The sequence below is a fragment of the Chiloscyllium plagiosum genome, unplaced genomic scaffold, assembly GCF_037043375.1.
Source record: "Chiloscyllium plagiosum isolate Xiang-an unplaced genomic scaffold, Cpla_swu_hap1 HiC_scaffold_14, whole genome shotgun sequence".
NCBI classification, from domain to species: domain Eukaryota; kingdom Metazoa; phylum Chordata; class Chondrichthyes; order Orectolobiformes; family Hemiscylliidae; genus Chiloscyllium; species Chiloscyllium plagiosum.
The window spans coordinates 27,128,042-27,154,094 of NW_028270152.1; the positions used below are offsets into that span (position 1 = coordinate 27,128,042).

The 26,053-nt window shown below is 39.1% G+C and overlaps 1 protein-coding gene across 17 annotated transcripts in view; it reads left to right on the forward strand.

Annotated features, from left to right (window-relative positions):
• atp2b2 (ATPase plasma membrane Ca2+ transporting 2) overlaps window positions 1-26,053 on the forward strand; it is an 838,415-nt gene that overhangs the window by 796,307 nt on the left and 16,055 nt on the right. For all 17 annotated transcript variants that reach the window (XM_087994228.1, XM_087994235.1, XM_087994236.1 and 14 more), the window contains 5 exons: window positions 3,894-4,085; window positions 13,449-13,662; window positions 18,452-18,663; window positions 21,075-21,182; window positions 22,569-22,751. In XM_087994228.1, the coding sequence (XP_087850354.1) occupies window positions 3,894-4,085; window positions 13,449-13,662; window positions 18,452-18,663; window positions 21,075-21,182; window positions 22,569-22,751 (909 nt within the window). The remainder of the gene's footprint in view (window positions 1-3,893; window positions 4,086-13,448; window positions 13,663-18,451; window positions 18,664-21,074; window positions 21,183-22,568; window positions 22,752-26,053) is intronic.

A 26,053-nucleotide genomic window follows, 5' to 3' on the forward strand; every position in this document is an offset into this window, starting at 1 on the left:
GTCTGGTAGATATTGATACTTCTTGTAACATCATGAACTTCACAGACCTGTGCAAAGTAGCACAAGGTGGTGAGCCAAACTGAAGGCATCAAAGGTAAGATTGAAGGTATGATGGAACAATACTCATCCCAAGAGGTCATGAATGTGAGGGCCTGATACAGTGAGAGAAAAGAAGATCTGGAGTTCCACATATTGGACAGAAAGCAAATTCCACTCATTTCAAGTGAAACAAATCTAAAGCTTGGATTGGTAACTGTACACATGCCTGAAGAGATTTGTAGTATTTTGTAGATCCCTAGGCCATTGACTGCCAAACGGGTATGAGAAGAATTCTAGCTGTGCTTAAGCTCAATCTGAAAGTCATGATAGAGGAGCTGGTGCCCCCACCAACCCAAGAGGTATTGGGTAAAGAAAAGAAAGATTAAAAATAAGCATGTTCCGATTCCTATTTATCTCCTGACCCCCTTTCTCCTCCACATTGCTGATGAAGGGCTAATGCTTGAAATGTCGACTTTCCTGCTTCTCAGATGCTGCCTGACTGGCTGTGCTTTTCCAACACCAAGCTTTTTGTCTTTGACCCTCTAGCATCTGCAGTCCTCTCTTTTCCCTATTTCCTATGATAAGCAAATGAAAGCCAAACTGATAACTATCACAAAGTAGCAGATGAAAAGGCATTATAAGAAAAGTGTAAAATTGAAGATGCTTAAGGCCAAGTACATAGATCATGTTATGATAGCCTTCATCTGTAACAGAGCTGTAACAGAGATGCAGTGACCAACAGATATGAAAGCAGTGCAATGATTTGTTGGATTTGTGAACTATACAGTGAAGCTTTTGTCTAATTTGTCATCAGAATATGAATATCTGCACAAACTCATGGCTAAAAATGTGCAACAAAGGAGCAACAGCCCTTTGCTATCTCTCTCGCTTTCTCTAAAACTCCTCCAATGAATTGAAAGCCCACTAAGTGGCCTCCCCATTACTCACGCAGAGTCCCTGAAGAACATTTTGGAATCTACCTCACCTCTTCAGAGAAAACAATTCAGTTCGCCACAACTGATCCTGAAAGACACCCTATGTGCCATCAGCTTCTGTGTACAAATTGATTTTGGCTACAGATCAAAATTTCAATCAGTTCATGGTTAATCAATTTCTCCTGATTTAACTGTCATTTGTCAAAGTACTCTTAAGATAGCAGTCTGTGGAGTTGTAGTTTTTATCAGACTTGGGAGCTGTGTGTGTATATATGTTTATCTACGTGTGAGTTTTCAAAAAGGGTATTTCTATATTTGCATCATAGAAATTGTTAATAATCTTTGCTTCAGTAAATTTTGGTTGGAATGAGCTAGTCGTTATTAGTTAAGAAACTTGGCCATCTTGTTTCTGATGCTGAATTAAATACAGTCTGATATCTATATCTTGAGGCCTTCATTAACCAGAGTGCCAGAAGGACTAGGCTGAATTAGCAGCCCCGGGAATTACATTTTATTTTAATTTGATATGTTCTCAGTGAAGTTTTTGACTTAGTTATAGTGTTCCTTCAAAGGGCTATCAATTCTTAATAATGTTCTTTTCTTTTGATTTACTCAAAATAGAATTAATAGGAACTGCTAAGACTTTGGGTAATATCATATGTATAAGGCCAGGAAGCATAATGCAAATTAGCACACTATCAAGGAAAGGGTGTCTATGGACTGACTTCACCATTTGGATTAAGGTAAATGTAATGGGGAGAGTTGAAGCTTTGGAGGTAAAAGTAGGTTCTGTTGCCATGAAGATAATATTGGAAGAGGAGGTTCAATTCCTTGTTAGAAAGGATGCGAGGATGTGAACAAACTATTTCAGCTCAGATCATGGTGAGTGATGGAATCAGTAGCTAGAAAATGGAGTTTGTAGCAAAGGCCAAGAAGAATGGCTTTGGTTTTACCAATATTTTAACTCCAGAAATTTCTGCCCACTCACTCCTGGGTGTGGGACAAACTTTGGTACAAATTAAAGACAATGGAGATTTCAGGAAAGATGGCGTTAAGGTAGACCAGAGTGCTGTCCATACGTGAAATCTTAAGTGTTTTTCTATGATGTTATCAAGAAGCAATCTGTCAGTAAAAGTTAAAAATGGGAAAGCACAGAATCTCGCTCAAACTCCGAAGATTATAGTGAGCAAATGTGAAGAAAAGCCATTGTAGGATCTTGACTGGCTATGAGTGAACAAACAACAATGAAATCAGGTAATGCTAGTTGCTCTCAGCTCAACAGCAGAGGAGAGGCAACAATGGATTCTGGTATGTTCAGCAATGTCAAAGGTTGCAGGCAGATTATGAAGAATGAATAGAAATAGTGCACAATGAGTGCACAAATTTTAACTTCAGTAAGAGCTATTTTGGTTCTGTTGACAGTTTTGTATTGGGCCCGTGCACACATTGATACTTATGTCAGATCTTTGGCATTTAAGCTCATTAATTGCATTGAGTTTGTTGGATGAGTATTTTCTTTCTAATGCAGTAGAACTATAAATGAGGATGAGAGAAAAGCCTTTTTTGGATGGTACAGATTCTTTTCACTGTAGAGTTCTATCTGAGAGAAAACCTGTATTCTGAGCAGGAAATAATGCTTCATGTTGAAGAAACTTGACAGTTATTTGCTGGTTGATTAGATAGGAATTCAGACTTGTATAAGAGAGAAGATTCTCAGCAGTAGTTAATTTGATGTGAGAGAAATTAAGGAAGATGCAAGTTGGTACCAATCTAATGTGTGATATCAAAAGGGCAAAAGTTAATCTGTTTAACACAACTAACAGATGTGATAGTGCATAAATGCTTATGGTGTTGACGCCATTTCTGACCCTGCAGGGAACTTGTTAAAAGTGTGTGCGCTGCATTTTATGCTCCCAGATTTCTCTGAACAAATCTAAAGAATTGCTTTAATTTAGCTTTATAACCAAATGCCACCAGAATCTTCAGTGGCTTAGCTGTAAATTATGTTGTTCACGACCATTAAATGTTTGGGATTATTTAGCATCTCTCTCATGTACAGCAGTTTGTGTTCATATATCACCAGTTTATATTGGCTACATTACAGCACCAGACATGTTGTGATATTTATATCTTAAGTTGTTAACCAATGGGAAAAAAGTGTTATCTATAATGTGTTTTAAGGAGATGGAGTTTTGAATGCTTCATTTTAGCTTTATAATGAGACTGTTGCCATGGAAATCGTTTTGTGCAAAGACAGTGGAATATATTCATTTAAAGATGCCCCCCCCCCCCCGCAAACTGAGTCTTCAAGTACAAATAGCACTTTTAAACTTTAATTTATTTGTCGCAATCATAGCTAACTTTTAATACCAATGTTTTGTAAATGCAAAGTTCTAGTTAGTAAGCCAGAAATTCTTCAGCCAAATCCCTCTCGGCTGCACAGCATTAAAATAGGTGTAATTTGTCACATTGTGATCCTGTTTATTTTTACAATTCAGTGCTGTCACAAGATTGCCTGATACAGGATGTTCAGTATCATTCCAGCACAGTTGGAAATATTTTTCCTGATATTTGAATTAAGACGCATTGTTCTTGCAATCAAGGTGCCCATCAAAACCGTTTTAACATCTGATCTCTCTGACCTGATTACTGAGAAAAAGAGTTCCATTCCTAAATATTGATGATCTTATTAATAAATATAAACTAATTAATGGTTCTAATCAGCACTGGTTATTATAACTTACTTAACAACTCATGACTATTAATTATAATAACTCTGGTTAATTTAATTGAGTGTTTTTAAACAATAATTTCAATGTATTCATTGTACGTGTTTTTGTTTTCCTCTCCCAAATCTGTTAAATGCAGAGATTTCCTGATGCCAGTGGAGTTGGATAACTGTGTTTTGTTGTATTTTAGGGCATTGCTGGCACTGATGTAGCAAAAGAAGCCTCCGACATTATCTTGACTGATGATAATTTCAGCAGCATCGTGAAAGCTGTCATGTGGGGCCGTAATGTTTATGACAGCATCTCCAAGTTTCTACAATTCCAGCTGACAGTGAATGTAGTTGCTGTCATAGTTGCATTTACTGGAGCATGTATCACCCAGGTGAGGGTTTACTGTCTGTTATATGCATCCTAAATTATTGAGTCACAGAATATTGTCAAGTCTTTTTGGCCATGTGTTTTCCTGTCACCAATAGCCAGGCCTTTGTTCAAATACTTTGCATCAGTGTCAATATTTAAATTTTTAATGCCTGTACAAAAGTATTTTGACACATCATGTTTTATGGAAGAGTGATCAGAAATCCAGAAATATTGATGAAAAATCGAAACATTCCCCCTACCCCTGGTGTTAACTGAGTAAAGAAATGAATTATGAGTGGTGTTAAGACCAATTCAGAGCTATCCTCCGGATTCATGATGGAGATGAAGAGGATTTGCTTTTCTTAGAGGGTCATAAAAATATGGATTACATCCCACACCCCCATCCCTTTCCCAGACAGTAGTGCAGGCTGGATCACTGAATATATTCAAGGCTGAGGTTGGATAAGGTTTTGATCCATAAGCAAGTCGAGGGATATGGGGACAGGTGGAATCTCTACAGTGTGGAAGCAGGCCATTCAGCCCATTGAGTCCACACCAGTTCTCTGAAGAGGGTCCCTCCAGGACCCATCCCATCCCTGTATTCCTGCATTTCCCATTGCTACTCCACCTAGCCTGCACACCCCTGGACCCCTGGGTAACCCAATAGGTAATTTAGCTTGGCCAATCCATCTAACCTGCATGTCTTTAGACTGTGGGAGAAAACCAGAGCACCCAGAAGAAACCCATGCAGATGTGGAGAGAACATGCAAAGCCCAAAGCTTGAATCGAACTAGGTGCTGTAAGACAGCAGTGCTAACCACTGAGTCACCGTGCCACCCATAGTTAATGTCATAATCAGATTAGTCACGGCCCTATTAAATGGTCAAGAGCTGAAAGTATCAACCCCTGCTCCTGTTTCTTTTGATCTTACGTTTTATTCTAGATTGTAAAAGTGGAACTTGAGTAGAGCAATGAAAGAAGTAAACACGATTGTATACTTAGAGGAGAAAGTGAGGACTGCAGATGCTGGAGATCAGAGCTGAAAATGTGTTGCTGGAAAAGCGCAGCAGGTCAGGCAGCGTCCAAGGAACAGGAGAATCGACGTTTCGGGCATGAGCCCTTCTTCAGGAATGAGGAAAGTGTGTCCAGCAGGCTAAGATAAAAGGTAGGGAGGAGGGATGATTGTATACTTAGGCAGGAAGCCGAAAAAAAGTACAAAGCTTACAAATAAGAAAGGCCAAGTGGAGAGTTAGAAGAGGGTTGTCAAGCTATGGCGAAGGCTTGAGAGAATTAAGGGTCCGAACCAGGACCTGGGAAATTGCAAGTGGTTAGAAGTGGAGTGATGGCAGTCAGTTCCTTAATGTGATGTTGTTCCTTGCAATTCCACATTTGATAAATTGGCCACTCTGTTGTTTGGGTTTGCCCAACTGTAAATTAAACCGGGTGGGATGGGTGGCATTCCAAAGGCTTTGGGGCCAATTTTGCCTGAGTAAAAGGTTTTGTGTTTTGATGTTGTCCCATTTGGGAGATGGCATACATCAATCTGGAAATGTGAGCACTATTGTTACCTGCTTCATTGGATCTCAGTCGTCAAGTTAAACCAAGTAATACAGCAGCCAATCTCTTTTTCTAATTTAATACAAAAATAGATAGGAATAATAATTAAATGTATTTTGGGAGAAGATGCTAATGGCATATATATCTTTGTCTCTAGATAGAATCTGATGATTTTTCTCAATTCAGCGCTTTAAGTTGGCCTGTGAGGTAGCTAGAAAAAGCTCAATTTCAGTTATAAGACTTTTAATTTAAACTTTCATTAATTTTTCATTATTTTGAAATTACCCCAGGAACTTTCAGTAAAAGTCTCAACCTGCTAAGCTCAAGAGGATGTGTCAAATTCTATACACATCTTTTATATGTATATATATAAAATCTTGTTCAAACCAGGAGAGGGGGCATTATGGTTCCCCTCTTTTTATTCCCCCTCTGTCAGTCACATCAACTATCTGTGTTTTTCTGTTTTGGCATGTAGCATCACACTTAGCTAACCAGATCAAACATGAGGGTCAGCCAATTCCCATGTACCTTGAGTGAAAGAGGGTGGAATTTTATTAACCAAACTAATGAAATGTGACAATAAACATGGATATGTTGTCTCTAAATTCATGGTCTCCCATTTTTGCTAATTTTCTTATGCTTTTAATTTCACTTGTCCATGGGATGTTAGCATCACTGGCTAGGCATGTACTGATTATCCATCCCTGAGTGTTCATGGGATGGCGGTGATGAACTGTCTTCTTGAGGCGTTGCTGTCCTTGGCGTTTGAGATACCTAAAGTTAAGGAGTATGTTCCGTGGTTTTCACCCAGTGACAGTGAAGGAACGATGATATAATTCCGAGTCAGGATATTGTGTGGTCTGGAGGAGAACGAGCAAGTGGTGGTGCTTCTATACATCTATGCACTTGTCCTTCCACATGGTCAAGGTTGAGAGGTTGGAACGTATTATTGAATGATCCTTATTGAGTCATTGCAGTGCATCTTGTATATGTTACACATTGCTGCAGCCACATGTATTGGTGGTTGAGGGAGAGAATATGAAAGGTAGTGGATGAGATGACAATGAATTGGGCTGCTTTTGAATTGATTGGTATTAAGCATCTTGAGAGTCATAGAAGTTGTAATCATCCAGGCAAGGGGGTGAGTATTCCATTAATTTGTGCCGAGTTTGTGGTTAGTCTTTGGAGTGTAAGGAGGTGAGCTACTCACTGCAGAATTCCTAGTGTCTGACCTGGTTTGTAGCCACAATATATATGGCTGGTCTAGTTCAGTTTCTGGTTAAAGATAACTCCAACGATGTTGATAGTTGGGGATTCAGTAATGACAATACCATTAAATGTCAAGGGGAGATGGCTAGATTCTCTCTTGTTGGAGATAGTCATTGTCTGGCATTTGTGTGGCACACATGTTACTTGCCACTTATTATGCTGTCTGGGTCTTATATGGACTGTTTCAGTCACTGTCAAGTTCTTCTCAAAGTTATGGCTGTTTGACCGCTTCGAAACATTCACCTGTGTTCATCAGATACCCCTATTCTTCATGATCCAGGCCAACTGTTTCTCTGATCAACTCTTACTCATTCAATTGCTTAATCGCTGCTGAGGGAGTGTTTTCCCCCTTCTCCTGCTTCTCCAAAACAACTAGATTTAAATCAAATGGCACTTAAAAAAAAGTTAAGAATCTGAATCTGATTCCAACTAACTGATTTTCAGTTTTAATGAAGGCAGGCCAGTGACTGTTAACAAACAACCCGTTCATCGGCAGTAGGTTGGTCATTTATGTATTAAAATGATATTGCTTACCTCAGATTTAAGCAGCAATTTAATCCTATCCTAGGCTGGATAGATTTTCTGGGCCTGAGGGACTGAACAGTGAAAGGGAGGTGTGACAGTTGCTGGATCAGTGATGCTATTCCACTTACATATTAGATTAATTTCTCCAAACCGCCATCCTCAATTCTTCTAATTTCGCCTCCAACTATTCAAAAGCTTGATCTCCCCCAAACTCCAACCTGCCCTTAACTTTTGATCTTTAGCTCTATTTCTCAACCTCCATAAGCCTCTCGGATCCCTCCCTCGTCTTGTTTCCTCCTGCGGGCTGACTTTGAAACCTACCTTGTAGGTAACTGCTCAGGCCACCACCAGCATATGTTGTCATAAAATGGTAAGGAAGTTCGACCATTAAATTCAACAAACCCTTGAAAGAAACCTAATGTTTGAGGTTTCCTGGCCAAAATATTGTACCCCCAAGCTAAGACCGGGACCTCTGTTCCTGATGGTAGATTCTGGTAACTTTCCCATACCTGACAGGCCTTTAGTTAATGTGCTTCTCCTTCCTCCATTCAACACCCCTGCTGTCCATACCATCACAAGTATTGAAGAGACATTTACAACTTGTCATCATTTGACAAAATCAGTCAAGGATCCTAGTGATTTTAATAAGTACTAACGATATTTGAGAAAATAATGGACTTAAGATTGGGTGATCAACAGGACCTAACAACTTCCATCCTCAACCATTAAAAGAAACAAATTACCAAAGCTTCAGGTGCATTTGTCATAACTTTCCAATGCTTGTTGTTTTTAAGACCATAAGACATAGGAGTGGAAGCAAGGCCATTTGACCTATTGAGTCCACTCCGCCGTTTAATCATGGCTGATGGGCATTTCAGTTGTGGGTAAGTGGAATTGAAATGCCCATCAGCCATGATTAAATGGCGGAGTGAACTTGATGGGCCGACTAGTCTTGCTTCCACTCCCATGTCTTATGGTCTTAAAGTCAACAAACCTTGGAAAGTTATGACAATTCACCTGATGGTTTGATAACTTGTTTCTTTGAATGGTTGAGGATTGAAGCTGTTAGGTCCTGTTGATCACCCAATCTTAAGTCCTATTATTACCTCAAATACCATTAGTACTTATTAAAATCACGAGGATCCTTGACTGATTATTAAGTTCCTTGTACAGTGGCATTTTGTCCTCTCCATTTACTTGAACTTGGTTACAATTAACAAATTGGAATCACCTTATTATCTACTGGAGTCTGGCAGATATCTGGGGCCATATTCTCCATGGCTACTACTTCTGTTCATATACTTATTAAAAAAAACCAATACCATTAGCTTTGATATTACTGCAAGTTTTACTCTTCCCCCACACAAAATTGACGGCACAAAAATGTTTGAATTCTGATGTAAACTGCAACTGATGTCCTATTGAAGTCATCAGACTAGAGTGGAGGGATAAGGAAGTACTAACTTTCTGAAATGATTTACTTTCCTCTGCAGTTAATAGTTCTCCAGAATGCTATCTGGTTTCAATTAAAATTCCACTTCAGCAGGCTATTGAAATTAAATTGTGTTTAATATTGTTGAACCAGCAGGCAGTTGAAGTGAATAATATAGTCACAGTTTGGGGGAAATTGGCAAGCATTTGAGGAATCAAGGAATAGATGGTTAAATGTAGGTGCTACAGGAGGAGGCTTGAGTCAAGCATAGCTGCCAGCAAGGTTGGGCTATATGCCTTCCTTCGACACCATACATCCTCTGAAAAACAGTAACATTCCAATCACAGTAATGCAAGAAGACTGAAGTATACCCGATAATGTTTCATTATTAGAGAAGATTTCTGAGTAAAGACAATCAATTTACCATGGAGATGATTCACAGGAGCTAAAATTAAAGATTGCCAATTAGAAATCAGAATATTTAGAGAGCCCTTCCTGGAACGGCATTGACTTTCCACCATTTATAGACTGTTACTGAGAATTAAGTTGATGGCACATCTCTGCCACTGTTCAACATAGTTCCTGACACTGTTGAATATTTTATGAGCCAGATATTACTTTGTTTGAAGTATAATGATCTTGCACAAAACCAAGAACTATGCAGAATGCCTGGTATGATTTTTACTGAATTTGTTAAAAAGATAGGAATCTTATAACTTGACTCTCCATTCAATAAAATGATTTCAGAAGCTCTGCTGAAATTAGATGCTTCCTTATTCCTTAGATATCAGATGAAACTTAATGTAGAGAAATATGAGGTGATATATTTTAGGAGGAAGTGGAAGGATAGAAGATAATTACTAAATGGTAAAGCTTTCAAAAGATGTCCGGAAACAAAAAAAGCCTTAGGTGTTTAGATGGATGAATCTTAAAAAGGGGAGGACAAATTAGTTACAAAGGTGTAAAACTGTATATAAAGTCATAAGTTGTATAAATTGTGCACCAAGTAGAAAGGTAAAGACTAAGATTATGTAAATCATTGGTTAGACGACTGTTAAACTTATGTTTAGACTTGGAAAGCTTCCTTAAACAGAATATCAACCATGGAGCAAGTATAAAATATATTCATGAGGATCTTACAAGAGATGAGAGAGGAAATACCAAAGAAATCTGCTTATTAGAGCAAAGAGATTTGAGAAAATCTGATACAGGGCTTCACACCGATAAAGAGGAATGATCAGGAAAACCTGCTTCCAGTTGCTGATGAGTTAGTTACTAGAGATCACAGATTTAACATTGTGAGCAAGGTTAGAATAAATCTTAAAAAGTGAAGGCAGAGTCATATTAGTCTTACTAAAAATTTAAGTAAAACATATGAAAGAGACATGTTTGGAAGTCTGTTGAATAAAATGAAGAGCTTTTTTTAGTGGGGGAGAAATAGTCTCATAGCAACCAGTGCCCCCACAGGACCCATGTGTGTTTCTTACAAATCCAGACTGTATCAAATGTACAAAGTATAAATTCCAGTCCCTGAAACCTAACCCCATTATGTTTTGAAAGGTGTTTCTAATAGAAAGCAATGAAAAAGCATAAACAGATCATACAACAGATATTTGCAACACAGTATACATTTAAAATGATCTGTTTCCAAAGTTATTTTACTGTGCAAAATGGCAGGTGTTGATTTAATTATGACAGTGTAATGATAACCATTATGATTTGTACATGAGTCAAGTTGATTAGCAAAGAATCTTTGTCTTGTTGATACAGGAACTTTTGCTTCATAAGCTATCATTATAACGCATAAGGGGGACATCATTATTAGAGACACTTATTGTCAGCTTTCGTTCACTGATAGCAGCCTCACCTCTTCAATTAGAAGGCTATGGGTTCAAGCCCCATTCCAGAAATTTACCCATGTAATTTAGGCTGACACGTTTTAGAAGTCATGTTAAAATCGGACATAGAACAATACAGTGCATAACAGGCCCTGCAGCCCTCGATGTTGCGCCGACCTGTGAACTAATCTAAGTCCATCATCGTCCAAGGACTGTTTAAATGCTGCTAATGTGGCTGATTAACTAAATTGGCAGGGCATTCCACGCCCTTACCACTCTCTGAGTAAAGATCCTGCCTCTGACATCTGTCTTAGTTCTATCACCCCTCAATTTGCAGCTATGCCCCCCTCATACAAACTGACGTCATCATCCTAGGAAAAAGATTCTCACTGTCCACCCTAATTAATCCTCTGATCATCTCTATTAAATTCCCTCTTAGCCTTCTTCTCCCCAGTGAGAACAGACCCAAGTCTCTCAGTCTTTCCTCATAAGACCAGCAACATCATGGTAAATCTCCTCTGCACCTTTTCCAGTGCTTCCACATCCTTCCTGCAATGGGGCGACCAGAACTGTACACAATATTCCAAGTATGGCCGCACTAGCATTTTGTACATTGCAGCATGACGTCACGGCTCCACAACTCAATCCCTCCACCAATAAAAGGTGGCACACCGTCTGCCTACTTAACAGCACTACCAACCTGGGTGGCAACTTTCAGGATCTATGTACCTGGACACCAAGATCCCTCTGCACATCCACACCACCAAGAATCTTTCCATTGACCTAATATTCTGCCTTCCTATTATTCTTCCCAAAGTGAATCACTTCACATTTATCTTCATGGAACTCCATTTGCCACCTCGCAGCCCAATTCTGCAGTTTATCCAAGTCCCCCTTCAACCTGCAACATTTTTCCACACTGTCCATCACTCCAAGAACTTTAATGTCAATTGCAAACTTGCTAACCCATCCACCTTTGCCTGCGTCCAAGTCATTTATAAAAATGACAAACAGCAGTGGTCTCAAAACAGATCCTTGTGACATACCACAAGTAACTGGACTCGAACTGAATTTTTTCCATCAACTACCACTCGCTACCTTCTTACAGAAAGCCAGTTTCTATTCAAAACTGCTAAATCACCTTCAATCCCATGCCTCCACATTTTCTCCAAAAGCCTACTATGTGGAACCTTATCAAAGGCTTTACTAAAGACCACATACATCACGTCAACTGCCCTACCCTCATCCAAATGCTTGGTCACCTTCTCAAAAAACTCAATGAGTTTTGTGAGACACGACCTGGCCTTGACAACACCATGTTGACTATCTCCAATAAAGTTTGTTGCTTGCTAGATGATTATAAATCCTACCTCATATAAGCCTTTCCAAAACTTTTCCTACAACAAAGTAAGGCTCACTGGTCTATAATTACCTGGGTCATCTCCACTGCCATTTTTGAACAAGGGCACATTTGCAATCCTGCAGTCCTCTGGTACGAAACCTGTAGACCATGACGACTCAAAGATCAAGGCCAAAGGCTCTGCCATCTCATCCCTAGCTTCCCAGAGGATCCTCGGATAAATCCCATCCAGCCCAGGGGACTTATCTGTTTTCACACCTCCTAGAATTGATAACATCTCCTCCTTACTAACATCAATCCTTTCTAGTCTAATAGTCCACATCTCCGTCTTCTATTCTACAATATTCCCTTTTCCTGAGTGAAAACAGATGAAAAATATTCATTTAGCACCTATCCAATCTCCACAGGGTTCACACACAACTTCAACTTCTGTCTTTGACTGGCCCTATTCCTACCCTAGTCATCCTTTTATTCCTCACATACCCTATAGAAAGCTTTAGGGTTCTCCTTTATTCTACCTGCTAAAGACTGCTCATGTTTCCTCCTTGTTCTTCTTAACTCTCTCTTTAAATCCTTCCTAGCTAATCTGTATTTCTCTATCACCTCATCTGAACCATCTCATTTCAATGTCACGTAAGCCTCCTTCTTCTGCTTAACAAGAGATACAAATTTCTTTCGTAAAAATAAGGCATCATCTGTCCGCTGGATGCTAAGGTCCCATGGTACTGCTTAAAGAAGGTATGGCTGTACATCCTTGTGACCAGACAAGCTTTTATTCCTCATGAATATCATTTAAGCAGATCTTTCAGTCATTTTGCTCATTTCGCAGTACCATTTGTGTGGAAATGAGTTGTTACGTGTCCCCATTTCACAACAATAATTGCACTCAAAGTTACTTCATTGGTTGTGCAACACTTGAGGATGTTCTAAGGTCATGAAGTGAGCTTGATGAATCTAAATTCTTCCATAATACGATCGCCTCCAATTCTGTCCAGACATATTTCAAGCTCCCAAAAATCAAATCTATACAGAGTGCACACCAATTCCATACGAACTTTAAGATAATTATATACTGTACTATGTTGTAGTATTTGATTGTGTGTCATTCTGTGAAGTGTTATGTTGCTTCAAGGCATATTCAAGGCTTCAAGGCATGGGATTTACCATTCCTGAAGAAGGGCTCGTGCCCGAAACGTCGATTCTCCTGCTTTTTGGATGCTGCCTGACCTGCTGCGCTTTTCCAGCAACACATTTTCAGCTCTGATCTCCAGCACCTGCAGTCCTCACTTCCTCCCTCAAGGCATATTATATAAGTCATAATTTTATAGTTATTTCATGTTACCACTTCAGTCTTGAGAGCAATGCAATGAATTTATAATGCAATTTGATCAATGTTTTTTACAGGATTCTCCTCTGAAGGCTGTACAGATGTTGTGGGTGAACCTCATTATGGATACTTTTGCCTCTTTGGCCCTCGCCACAGAGCCACCTACTGAAGCACTTCTGATGAGGAAGCCATATGGCAGGGACAAACCCCTCATCTCACGAACCATGATGAAAAATATTCTGGGTCATGGGATTTACCAGCTTACTGTCATCTTCACTTTACTCTTTGCTGGTATGTTATGCTTCTAGCGAGTAAATTTTTTTAAAAATCCTATTTTCATTTTTCTGGAAAAATTGATTAGTTCTGCTCAAATGCACATCTTCCTGATGCAGTCTATCAGAGTTCTCATGAAATATTCGCTTGTTCATGCATTTATATCATTTTCCTTTTATGGATGATTTTGTGTAAATATATTACTTAAAAAACACAAACTGGAATGCAGTGTTCAAAGCTTGCGAGATGTTAATAATTGCTGACTCTATTTGTGAGGCAACATACCTTAAAGATTCAGGATTTGAAAATAGCTGTTTCTCGTCATGTTTGTGTCATTCTATTATAAATGTTTCTTGCATTCTGCTCGGTCAAAATAGCACGATTTGCATTTCAGGTGACTGTGATAATACTTATGCTGGAAAATTATTGGACCTTTTAAAGAAAGAAACCGAACATATTAACTTATTAGAAAAGATATTTGGCAGATTCCTTTTTCAGTGGAAAAGAGACCTGATTCATGTTTGTCACATTGAGGAAAGATTAACTCGATATACCATGTACAAACTCTTTTGGAATGAATAGCTATTAGATTTTCTGTTAAAATAATGGAGAAGCCATTAATGGTGCTTACTGTTTAATTGTTTTAGAATGGCACTAAAATTTCCAGATGAGGCAGATGTGCAGTTAAAATCAAAAATCAAAAAGCAGCTGTTCAAGTTCTTTAGCAAAAGAAATCTTACTGCTTTGAAGAGTGTGAAATTGTTGTATTTGCTGAGTCGATATGAACTAAACTAGACACTGAAAGCTGAGACTTTTCCATTTCAGCCTAAGCACTCTTTTAACTGAATATTCCTGCTAAGCAATCTCTATGATCTGGCACTGTCTGACTCAAGATGGAATCTCATTCCATCAGATTTTAACTCACACAGCACCACGTTGTAGTTCAACAGGTTTACTTTAAAGCACAAGCATTTGGAGTGCTGCTCCTGAAGCCTGGTCTCATGTGACTTCTGAATTTGTCTAACACGGGCATCTTCACATCACAGATTTTAACTGTTATTGAATATTTTAACAATGTAAAATTAGAGCAAAGTCCATTCTGCCTCTTACTTTTCTATCTCTCAATACTATCTTACCCTTGTTTTATTTTACTTTCTGTCCCTGATTTGATATTGAATCCACATAATGTAATTTACAATTCCTTCTCAGTCCCTGTGCTACTAATTTTACAATCTTCAATCTCATATAAGGAGATGCCCTGTTGCTTTCACTGTGATATTATCAGCTGACACCTTCAGCAAATTGCTACCTGTAAAATACAAATACATAAACATGCAAAATTATCTAAAAGGAGACAATGTTACATACAACAGCAAATTATGGCCCATTGTGCACAGATGAAACAGTGCACACTGACAAATATGCATGTTTCTTTATTTCCCAGTCCGGAAGCAAGTCTGACACAGAGCATTGCAATACTCACCATGTGTTGGGCAAGCAGCCAGGTCCCGAAACCGCTCTAACTGGAATGGGGAGGAAACCCCATGCTGTCAACACCAATCTGATCAACATTGGCTGTTCAGCTGACTGGACTAACTGCCTCTCAATGAATCTGAGTTGCTGGGGGACAGATTATTTTACAGCCATGTCATATGAGCTATGGATAGTGTGGTGGAGGCTCTAATGTCATTCTATTGCATGGTACATGGCTGGTCAGAAATCACTCCTGCTCTTACTATCTGGCATTGGCATATGTTGGAAGGAATTACAAGTTGATGTCCAACCTGTTTGTCAATGCAATGAATACGCTGTCCTCGGTCATCATGGTCTGAAGTGTGATATGAACCTGGAAGTTCTGATTCAGAAGTACGGATGCTACTACTGCACACTAAACTTCCATGACATACGTTTGCTGAGTTTAATATTTCTTCCACTGAGCAGAGTGAACTTTCTTATTAATTGGTCAAGCACTACTTAATAAGCTATATTTTGCAAAATGAATGATGTTAAGACTAACTGCACAGTCGGAACAGGCGGGGAGAGGAGTGGTAAATCACACAACAACTTCTGACATTTGTAATGGGCAGTTAAGCATAGTGATATAGTTGCTGTCAGAGTTCCCTTGCTCCTTCACAAGATTGGCTTCTTGTTAATAGGTCAGACCACATTTACAGTATTGTGCACAGTTTTGGGCCCCATATCTCAGGAAGGATGTACTGGCCCTGGAACGTGTTCAGAGGAGGTTCACAAAAATAGTCCCAGGAGTGAAAGGCTTAACATATGAGGCATGTTTGAGGATTCTGGGACTACACTCAATGAAGTTTAGAAGGATGAGAGGGATCTTATAGAAACGTACTGAATGGCTTGGACAGAGTGGATGTTGGGAAGATGTTTCTATTGGTAGGAGAGACTAGGACCCGAGGGCACAGCCTTAGTGTAAAGGGAAGACCTTTTAGAACAGAGATAAGGAGAAACTTCTTCAGCCAGAAAGTGGGGAATCTATGGAACTCACTATTACAGAAGGCTGGGGAGACCAGGTCATTGAGTATTTTTAAGATGGAGATAGATAGGTTCTTGATTGTCAAGGGGATCAAGGGTTACAGGGAGAAAGCAGGACAATGGGGTTGAGAAAATTATTGACCATGATTGAATGGCCTAATTTCTGATCCTGTGTCTTGTAGTCTTATAGGTGTGGCACTGAAATTCCTGAATTTGTGGGACTTGGCTAGTAGTTTGCCAATAAAGTTGGCTGAAAACATTAGGGCTCTTACTTTCAGGAATAAATGAGATTTTAATAGCATGAAAAGTGATCATTACTGTGGAGGAACCTAGCTAGAACAGAAAAAAGTAATGTTGCTATGTTGAATCCCATTCTCTCAGATGATAAGTGGCTTTGAGACTTTTTCAAACACACTTTATTTTTAGTTCTTCTGCCTTTTCCTCTCTCCCATTCCCCACCTTTGTATTTTCCAATCTTTATTTTGCAGTATGTTAACATTTTAAATCTAATTTATATTTCCTCCTCTTTTTGCTTCCTGTTTTTAGTACTGGATGCCCAAATGTAATTGTATATTAGTGTAGCTTTCAATTATCTTGAGAGTGGAAGAGAAATTTCTGCAAGTATGAAAAATCTAACCATTGTAAACTTGAAATTATCCAAAATATCGCTGTCATTGTCTTTAATTTCAACAAGTCTTGTTTCCCATCCTGTTGTGCTCAATGACCCTCCAATTATGTAAAAACCAGAGTCCTCGAACATTCCTCATATGTTAAGCTTTTCATTCCTGTGACCATTCTTGCGAAACTCCTCTGAACCCATTCCAGGACCAGGGCCTCCTTCCTGAGATATGGGGCCCAAAACTGCGCACAATACTGTAAATGTGGTCTGACCTATTAACAAGGAACCAATCCTGTGAAGGAGCAAGGGAACTCTGACAGCAACTACTGCATCACTATGCTTAACTGCCCATTGCAAATGTCAGAAGTTGTTGTGTGGTTTACCGCTCCTTTCAATGCCTGTTCTCACAGTATAGTTAGCCTTGTCATCATTCATTAGTGTTAAAATTCTTATCCTTATTTGCAAATCCTCCCAAGACTTGTCCTCTCCCAAACTATGCAATATCTTCCAATCCCACAACATTGGTGGTGGCTTGACTCAACTAATTCTGGCCTCTTGAGCCTCTTCGAATTTAGTTACTGCAACATTGGTTCCATGACTTCAGGTACCTTAATGCTATGGTCTGGAGTTCCCTCCCTGTTTTCTATCTCTCTACTTAATTTCCCTCATTTAAGATGCTCCAAGCTTTGACTATCCCCCCAATTTCACGTTGCCTGGATCAGTGATAAATTTTGCTTGATATGATTTCTGGGAACATCTCGGGAAGCTTTAAAGAATTAAGGTAGAATGTAAACTAAATTTGTTGTTGAGGTGAAGCAATAAGGAGTTGACTTTGATGTCATAAATCTGCTCAGGAGGTGCCCATTTCTTTTTGTTTTCCTATGCCAATATAAACAAAATATAAATCTATGTTTGTGTTATATTTATTTTATTTTATACACCATTAATTTCATCCCGAGAAAATAAAAATGACATTGTTAGTCAGTAATATGAAGTAAATAAGTGAAAATATTTACATCTATTACTCTGAAAATATAGTGCTGTATTTCGTGATTTGTAGAGAAAGGTGATGGGTGCACTATTATTGAAAATCTAACTATTTAAACTATTGTTGAAAATCCAACAAAGACCAGCCAGCTTATTAAATTTGGACATCAGCCATCACAATGAATGGAGAGATTTCTTTTCATTCCAAGAAAAGGATTGCTATTTTTTTCTCCAGTATAAATAGTTTTCTTTTAGCAGTAGTCATCATTGTGGAAGATTTATTCCAAATATATCCATTATAGAGTTATCTGAAGAAATGTGATTGGGTAGCATCTGGAGTGTGTAGAAACAAATTCATTTATAGTGCATTCAGAATGCACAGTTTGACGTCAGGAGACTTTGTGCAAGGTTTACTTGTCTTCAGGATGGCAAAAGACTGCTAATTCTTGAGACGGTGGGAAGTATATGAAATATGTGAGCCATCAACCTCTGATTAGTATACAACAGCAACACTAACTTCTATTCACGTAGCGCCTCAAACTTTTAAATATTTCCCAAAGCATTCCTCAGGAGCACAATCAATCAAAATTGAATGCTGAACATGTTAGTGGAAGTCGTTAAAAACACTGCATCATGCACGTTTACTTATATAAAGCAGGAAGTTGTATCATGACTATTATGCTATTTACTGTTTGTTTTCAGGGGAGACCATTTTTAACATCGACAGTGGCAGAAATGCACCACTGCATGCCCCACCGTCTGAACACTACACTATCATCTTTAACACTTTTGTGTTGATGCAACTCTTCAATGAAATCAATGCTCGCAAGATACATGGGGAGAAAAATGTGTTTGATGGCATTTTCAGAAATCCCATCTTCTGCAGTATTGTATTCGGCACTTTTGGAATTCAGGTATTGTGGAAAAGAATATTCTGATAAATTAGGGCTTTTCTTTCATTTGTTCTATTATTGCTTATGCTTTAGAAATACACAGATAAAAGATTAGTCACAAAGACCATTCTGCTTCTAGTGTTTCACTGAGACATGCTTTACTCCTCAAATTTGATACCACAAATTCAGAAAGTTGTAGCTTAAACATTTCTTCCATAAGGAAGGTGGATTACCTGTCAGATCTGTCCTGTAGGTAAAAACAATGACTGCAGATGCTGTAAACCTCTGTCCTGTAGCCTGTCGAAAATTATATCATCCTGCTCTTCAATTATGCCAGTGACTTTATCACATGTGTTATGCTGAATTACTAGGTCTTCTCATTTCTGAGTTAACAGATTTTGGATTAAAGCATCGTGCCAGGGTATTGGCTGACATTCCACCTCAAAATTTGCCACTTATCAGAGAAAATAATGTTGTGATAAATCACCAGCTTCCCATTCTTAAGTCCTATTAATAGTGATGCTTTTGAGTGGTATAAATCAAGATTAGTCACAAATATTGTTTTACTTCATTATTTTGTTGAGAAGTGCCATATTCTTGAATGTGGTGTTTGGGCATTTAAGGGCCTTAGAAGGCGCACAGGTGAGTAAACCATTCAATGCTTCCTGTACCATTAGGAAAACTGCAGTGGGTGTGTGTACATGCCAACCAAGGTACATCTCTCATAATGGGGAAATTATGATTCTTTAGCTTTTCATCCCATGAATGGGTTGGGAAGAGTCATCAACCTCTTGTCCAAGATATGTAGAACAGATGCCAAGTTCATGATAAAGCAAGAAGCAGATTGAATATTATGAGGGAATGTAAAAAAGGAAAGAAATGAAAAGCGAGTGTATGAGAAGAGACTGGCAGCTAAGATAAAATGTAATGCAAAAAGTCTTCTAATAAATAATAAAAGGATGACGGAGGAAAGTGGGGAGGGGGGTGTGGGGAAGGGGTTACAGTTGGGATCTGAAAGAATTTCAATGCAAGGATGCAGAAGGCAAAGCTGACAGATTGAATATATTGTATTTGTCTTTACCAAAGAAAGTCTAGCAGAGTGATAGCAAAAGATCAGACGATTGAGATACTCAATAGGCTCCAATTTGATAAAGAAGAGGAATTAGGAAGGCTGATTATACTTAAAGTTGATAATTCACTTGATGGAATGAGAGAGTTTTTAGAAATGTTAATCTAGGGCAAAAGAAACAGTCAGACAGACAAAAAAACCCAAAGAACTGTGAATGCTGGAAATCAGAAACAAAAATGGAAATTACTGGAAAAATGCAACAGATCTTAGTTAACATGGGTCACTGAACCTAAAACATTAACTCTATTTCCTCTCCACAGATGCTGCCTGACCTATTGAGTTTTCCCAGCAATTTTTGTTTTTATTTCTGCGGTCAATCAGACAGTTTAGATTAATAAAGAAATACTAAATGCATTTGTTACAGGTCATGCAGTGTTAGTCATGTGGAAATGAGTGGGTGAAAGTGGGGGAAAATGTTGCATTTGGTAGTGAAATTGGGAGGTAGGTGCAATGGAAGAGATATACTGGAGTGTAAGGTAACTGAGGAACATGGTGGCACTTATCCTAATAGACTGGAGATTGTTATTGATCTTCCTGCAGCTTTGCTACACACCCCTCTGGACAACTGACACCTCACTGATACAAGTGGCAACCTTGGAGCAGGCAGGCAGGATCTAGGGACCTGACCTTTTCTGCCGGTTCTGATGGGAGAGGACAGACCTCCTCTACACCACCCCATCTAATAGGACATCCAGGTCCTATCCACAAAGTGAGGTGCCAATTTCCCATAATCCGCTATGTCCAGGCCAAATTCCATGAAACATAAGTGCAGTTCTGGGCTGACAGCGGAGAAGCTGGTGTTGTTTTCCTTAGAGAAGTGTAGGTTGAGAGGAGATCTGGTAATGATACTCAGTCATGTGGCATAGCTACAGTGGAGAGAAAGAGAGAGGAACTGTTCTTGTGGTAGAAAGTTTGAGAACTTAAGGACAATGTTTAAGTTAAAAAGAACCAAAGGTGCCATGATTATGAAATAAGTAGTTGGGATTTGCTTTGTATATCTTGAGAGTGTGCTGGAGGAGATTTGATCATGGCTGTCCTGGGAAAAGACCTGAAAAGGGAGAATTTGCAAGGCTATGGGAAAGGGCACTGAAGTAGTACAAACAAATTTATTCTTGCAGAGAGACAGCATAAACTTGCTGGGCCAAATGAGCCCTCTCTGTGCTTGAAATATTCTATGATTCAACATATAGGATTCAACTCACATATACAGTATTATAAGAACAAATAGCAAAAATTATAACAATACTATTTTAAAAGGAAGGTTCTGAATATTTTTCTCTCTATTTTTCCTTCATTGTTGCAGATTTTAATTATTCAGTTTGGTGGAAAACCATTCAGTTGTATTCCTCTGCAAATAGACCAGTGGTTGTGGTGCATCGTGCTGGGAGTGGGAGAGTTGCTATGGGGACAGGTAATGATTTATTCTGAATTTAAAAGACAATTTTAAAGCATGTCCATCATTTATGCAACTTCATAATTCTAAATACCATCCAAATCAATTCAAAGTGGGGGCTATGCATTTGGCCAGTCCCTTGAAATTATTTTGGTACACGATAAGCAGAAGTTAATCATCTCTGTCGTACTTTGGAGCAAGTGGTGTCATGTAAAAAGATACAGTGCTGTAAAATGATCGAAAAATCGTTTGTTTTAGTATAAATATACAAATGCCTGTTTGAAACAAAAAACTGGAAACCCAGCAATTTTTTTTTCATTTTTTTCTTGGAATTCAAAAAAACCTTTTTGTAAAAGATGGGTTCTTGATGCTAATGTTTCGAGGACATAGCTTTCATAATGTGCCATCAAAGCCCTGTGTATGAAGTGTATACAGTTATGAATCCTTAAATTACACATTGTTTGCATATTACTGCCAAATCACACTTGAAAATGATTAGTTGAACTGCAGGTCACAGGCAAGAACACTTCAAATTTGTATCACTTTGCAAACTTTTGATTCTATAAATGAAGAGTTGCAGAGGATTATTGTTTTGTGATATTGAGACCCAGTTAATCTCTACAATGGAGAATTACACATCAAACCTGTATATGTTAAACAACAGCTTTTTTCAATTACTGTACCTGATTACATAAGAATTTACTATTGCCTGACGGAATCAGATATTGCGCTCTCTGTTTGTTTGTTTTAGAAAAAACGCGAGTCAGTTGTCCAGTAGAATGAGCAACCATTGTGGTGACATTATAAGGAAATGACATTGGCCAAATTTTGAGAGACTCATCAAGTCTTTGCCCAACTCCAAAGTCATGTGTCTTACACATATTCTTTGGGTAGGTAAAATACAGCAGCTTGAAGACTCATTATTCTGTGAGGACCTAGTTTAAAAAAGGAAGCCACTTACCTCTTCAGATCTTAGAGTTATGGCTGCCACCACAGGTTGGTCATATGCCTAGTGTTTTCTCAGAAGACCTACTGCTTACAACAATCCTATCCAGTTAAACAACCTGGATTCCATATCAGTAACACATTTATAAGTAATAAAGTGGTCAAAGGAAATGAAGACAATCTTTTTTAGTCCATACAGTTTTTGTATTCAGTTGCTTTGAGCTTGACTGCTCTGCTCCATCAGGAAATTAGGTGATAAAATGAGTGGGTCCCAGTCTAACAAGCCTTATCCCTTGTTTCCTGCATTTCATACTTGGGAACTGGGTGTCCCCTCAATGAAAAAGGGGGGAAAAGATGAGTCCTTTAGATTGTTTGTCATGGTGCAAATCATTATACTTTCATCCTAGCACAACGAAGAAAAAGATTTTAATGATGCATATTCATTCACTCTTTTCTCAGGTAATATCCTCCATTCCAACCAATCGATTGAAATTTTTGAAGGAAGCAGGCCATGGAACTCAGAAGGATGACATCCCAGAAGAGGAACTTAATGAAGATGCTGAAGAAATTGATCATGCAGAGAGAGAACTGAGGCGTGGGCAGATTCTTTGGTTCAGAGGTCTGAACAGGATCCAAACTCAGGTATGCTCATTGTTATTAGGAGCACAAAAGAAATCCACTCTTGTATTCATCCTCATATTACAATAAACAGGTATTGTGATATATCACATAGGAAGTTATATCAGACAGGTGGCATGATGGGCTGAGTAGCCATCTTATTTACTATATGTTAAATAGCAGCTTTTTTCTTTTTTTTTAAATGAGGCAGAATTGCACAAAACAAATTAATGTTCCCCTTTCTGTTTTTGTTTGAAATGTCTGTGCAGTGCTGTTCCAGCAGGTAGGAAGAATAGGTTGGTTGTTTCAACTTGTGATTATCCAGTGGGAAGCAGTTGGCTGCCCTCTCATGGATTCCCTAAGGTTAAGCAAAAGAAGTAATAAAGATTTGTAAATCACAAAGGGATAAGTGACGTGGATTTAGAGTGATTTGTGAGTTGACCATGAGAAATAAATAACAGAGCATTGCTTCATTGGAAACCAACTTCAAAATAAATATAACTAAAGGCACAATGACTCACATTTGCAAACATTTGAAACCAATGACAATTGGGATCAATAATTTGTAGGTGTAGAGAATAAACCACCAGATCGTTCAATTAATTGCAAAGCAAAATATGGAATAGACGCTCATTTGTTTGAGTGATTTATTAACATTTAAAACTGGTACCAACTGGTTCAGTGAGTTGTTAACAGAGAATAGACCCCATTGTCCAGTTTGAAGACTTGTTAAGACATAAAATAGACTTTTACCTAATTCACTGGCTTGTGAACATAAGGAATCCATAACCACCAATTCAGAGAATACACATCTGATGGAAACATTCAAAACTGGCTGAAGTCCAGATTACAGAAGAGGAAGTGGTGGATGTCTTGAAACGGTTAAAGGTGGATAAATCCCCAGGACCTGATCAGGTGTACCCGAGAACTCTGTGGGAAGCTAGAGAAGTGATTGCTGGGACTCTTGCTGAGATATTTGTATCATCGATAGTCACAGGTGAGGTGCCGGAAGACTGGAGTTTGGCAAACGTGGTGCCACTGTTTTAAGAAGGGTGGTAAGGACAAGCCAGGAACTATAGATCAGTGAGCCTGACCTCAGTGGTGGGCAAGTTGTTGGAGGGAATCCTGAGGGACAGGATGTACATGTATTTGGAAAGGCAAGCACTGATTTGGGATAGTCAACATAGGTTTGTGCGTGGGAATTCATGTCTCACAAACTTGATTGAGTTTTCTGATGAGGTAACAAAGAAGATTGATGAGGGCAGAGCAGTAGATGTGATCTATTTGGACTTCAGTAAGGCGTTCAATAAGGTTCCCCATGGGAGACTGATTAGCAAGGTTAGATCTCATGGAATACAGGGAGAACTAGCCATTTGGATACAGAACTGGCTCAAAGGTAGAAGACAGAGGGTGGTGGTGGAGGGTTGTTTTTCAGACTGGAGACCTGTGACCAGTGGAGTGCCACAAGGATCGGTGCTGGGCCCTCTACTTTTTGTCATTTACATAAATGATGTGGATGTGAGCATGAGAGGTACATTTAGTAAGTTTGCAGATTACACCAAAATTGGTGGTGTAGTGGACAGCGAAGAGGGTTACCTCAGATTACAACAGGATCTTGACCAGATGGGCCAATGAGCTGAGAAGTGACAGATGGAGTTTAATTCAGATAAATGCGAGGTGCTGCATTTTGGGAAAGCAAATCTTAGCAGGACTTATACACTTAATGGTAAGGTCCTAGGGAGTGTTGCTGAACAAAGAGACCTTGGAGTGCAGGTTCATAGCTCCTTGAAAGTGGAGTTGCAGGTAGATAGTATAGTTAAGAAGGCGTTTGGAATGCTTTCCTTTATTGGTCAGAGTGTTGAGTACAGGAGTTGGGAGGTCATGTTGTGGCTGTACAGGATATTGGTTAGGCCATTGTTGGAATATTACGTGCAATTCTGGAAAGATGTTGTGAAACTTGAAAGGGTTCAGAAAAGATTTAGAAGGATGTTGCCAGGGTTGGAGGATCTGAGCTACAGGGAAAGGCTGAACAGGCTGGGGCTGTTTTCACTGGAGCGTCCGAGGCTGAGGGGTGACCTTATAGAGGTTTACAAAATTATGAGGGGCATGTATAGGATAAATAGACAAAGTCTTTTCCCTGGGATCTAGAACTAGAGGGCATAGGTTTAGGGTGAGAGGGGAAAGTTATAAAAGAGACCCAAGGGGCAACTTTTTCACGCAGAGGGTGGTACGTGTATGGAATGACCTGCCAGAGGATGTGGTGGAGGCTGGTACAATTGCAACATTTAAGTGGCATTTGGATGGGTATATGAATAGGAAGGGTTTGGAGGGATATGGGCCGGGTGTTGGCAGGTGGGACTAGATTGGGTTGGGATATCTGGTCGGCATGGTCGGGTTGGACTGAAGGGTCTGTTTCCATGCTGTACATCTCCATGACTCTCTAAGTCCTGATCCAACAGAAGGAATTAAAATACAGAGAGAAATTTGAAAATTGCATCAAGAAGATTCTTACGGGTTGAATATATTGCTCAAATTCTTGTCTTTTATATCTTATAGTAAAGCTGAGCAACATTTTCATATTGATGGAGAACGTCATAACTCATTGTGCAAGATCCACAGGAAGGTCCCATCACAGCACTATCTCCTTACCCGACTATACCTCCCCATAACACTGAATCCCCCTTACTAAATCCCCCACTATAGTATTAAGTACTCCAATAATCCTTAGAGCCATAGAAACATACAGCATGGAAACAGACCCATCTGACCTAGTCCCATGTGTCAGCATTTGGCCCATATCCTTCTAAACCCTTCCTATTCATATACCCATTCAGATGCCTTTTAAATGTTGGAATTGTACCACCACCTTCTCTGGCAGCTAGTTCCATACATGCACCACTCTTTGCTTGAAAAAGATTCCCTCAGAGCCTTTTTAAATCTTTTCCCTTTCACCTTAAACTGTGCCCTCTAACTTTGGACTCATCCACCCGAGGAAAAAGAGCATGGCTATTCTCCATATCCATGCCCTTAATGATTTTATAAACCTCTGTATGGTCACCCCTCAGCTTCTGACACTCCAGGGGAAAAAGGTCCCAGTCTATTCAGCTTCTCCCTATAACGCAAAACTTTCCAGTCCTGGTAAATATTTGTGCATTCTTTCAAGTTTAACAATACCCTTCCTATAGAAGGGTGACCAGCATTGAACACAGTATTTTAAAAGTGGCCTCACCAATGTCCTTTCCAGCCACACCATGAGGCCCCAACTCCTATACTCTATGCACTAAACAATGAAGACAAGCACGCCAAACACCTTCTTCTCCACCCTG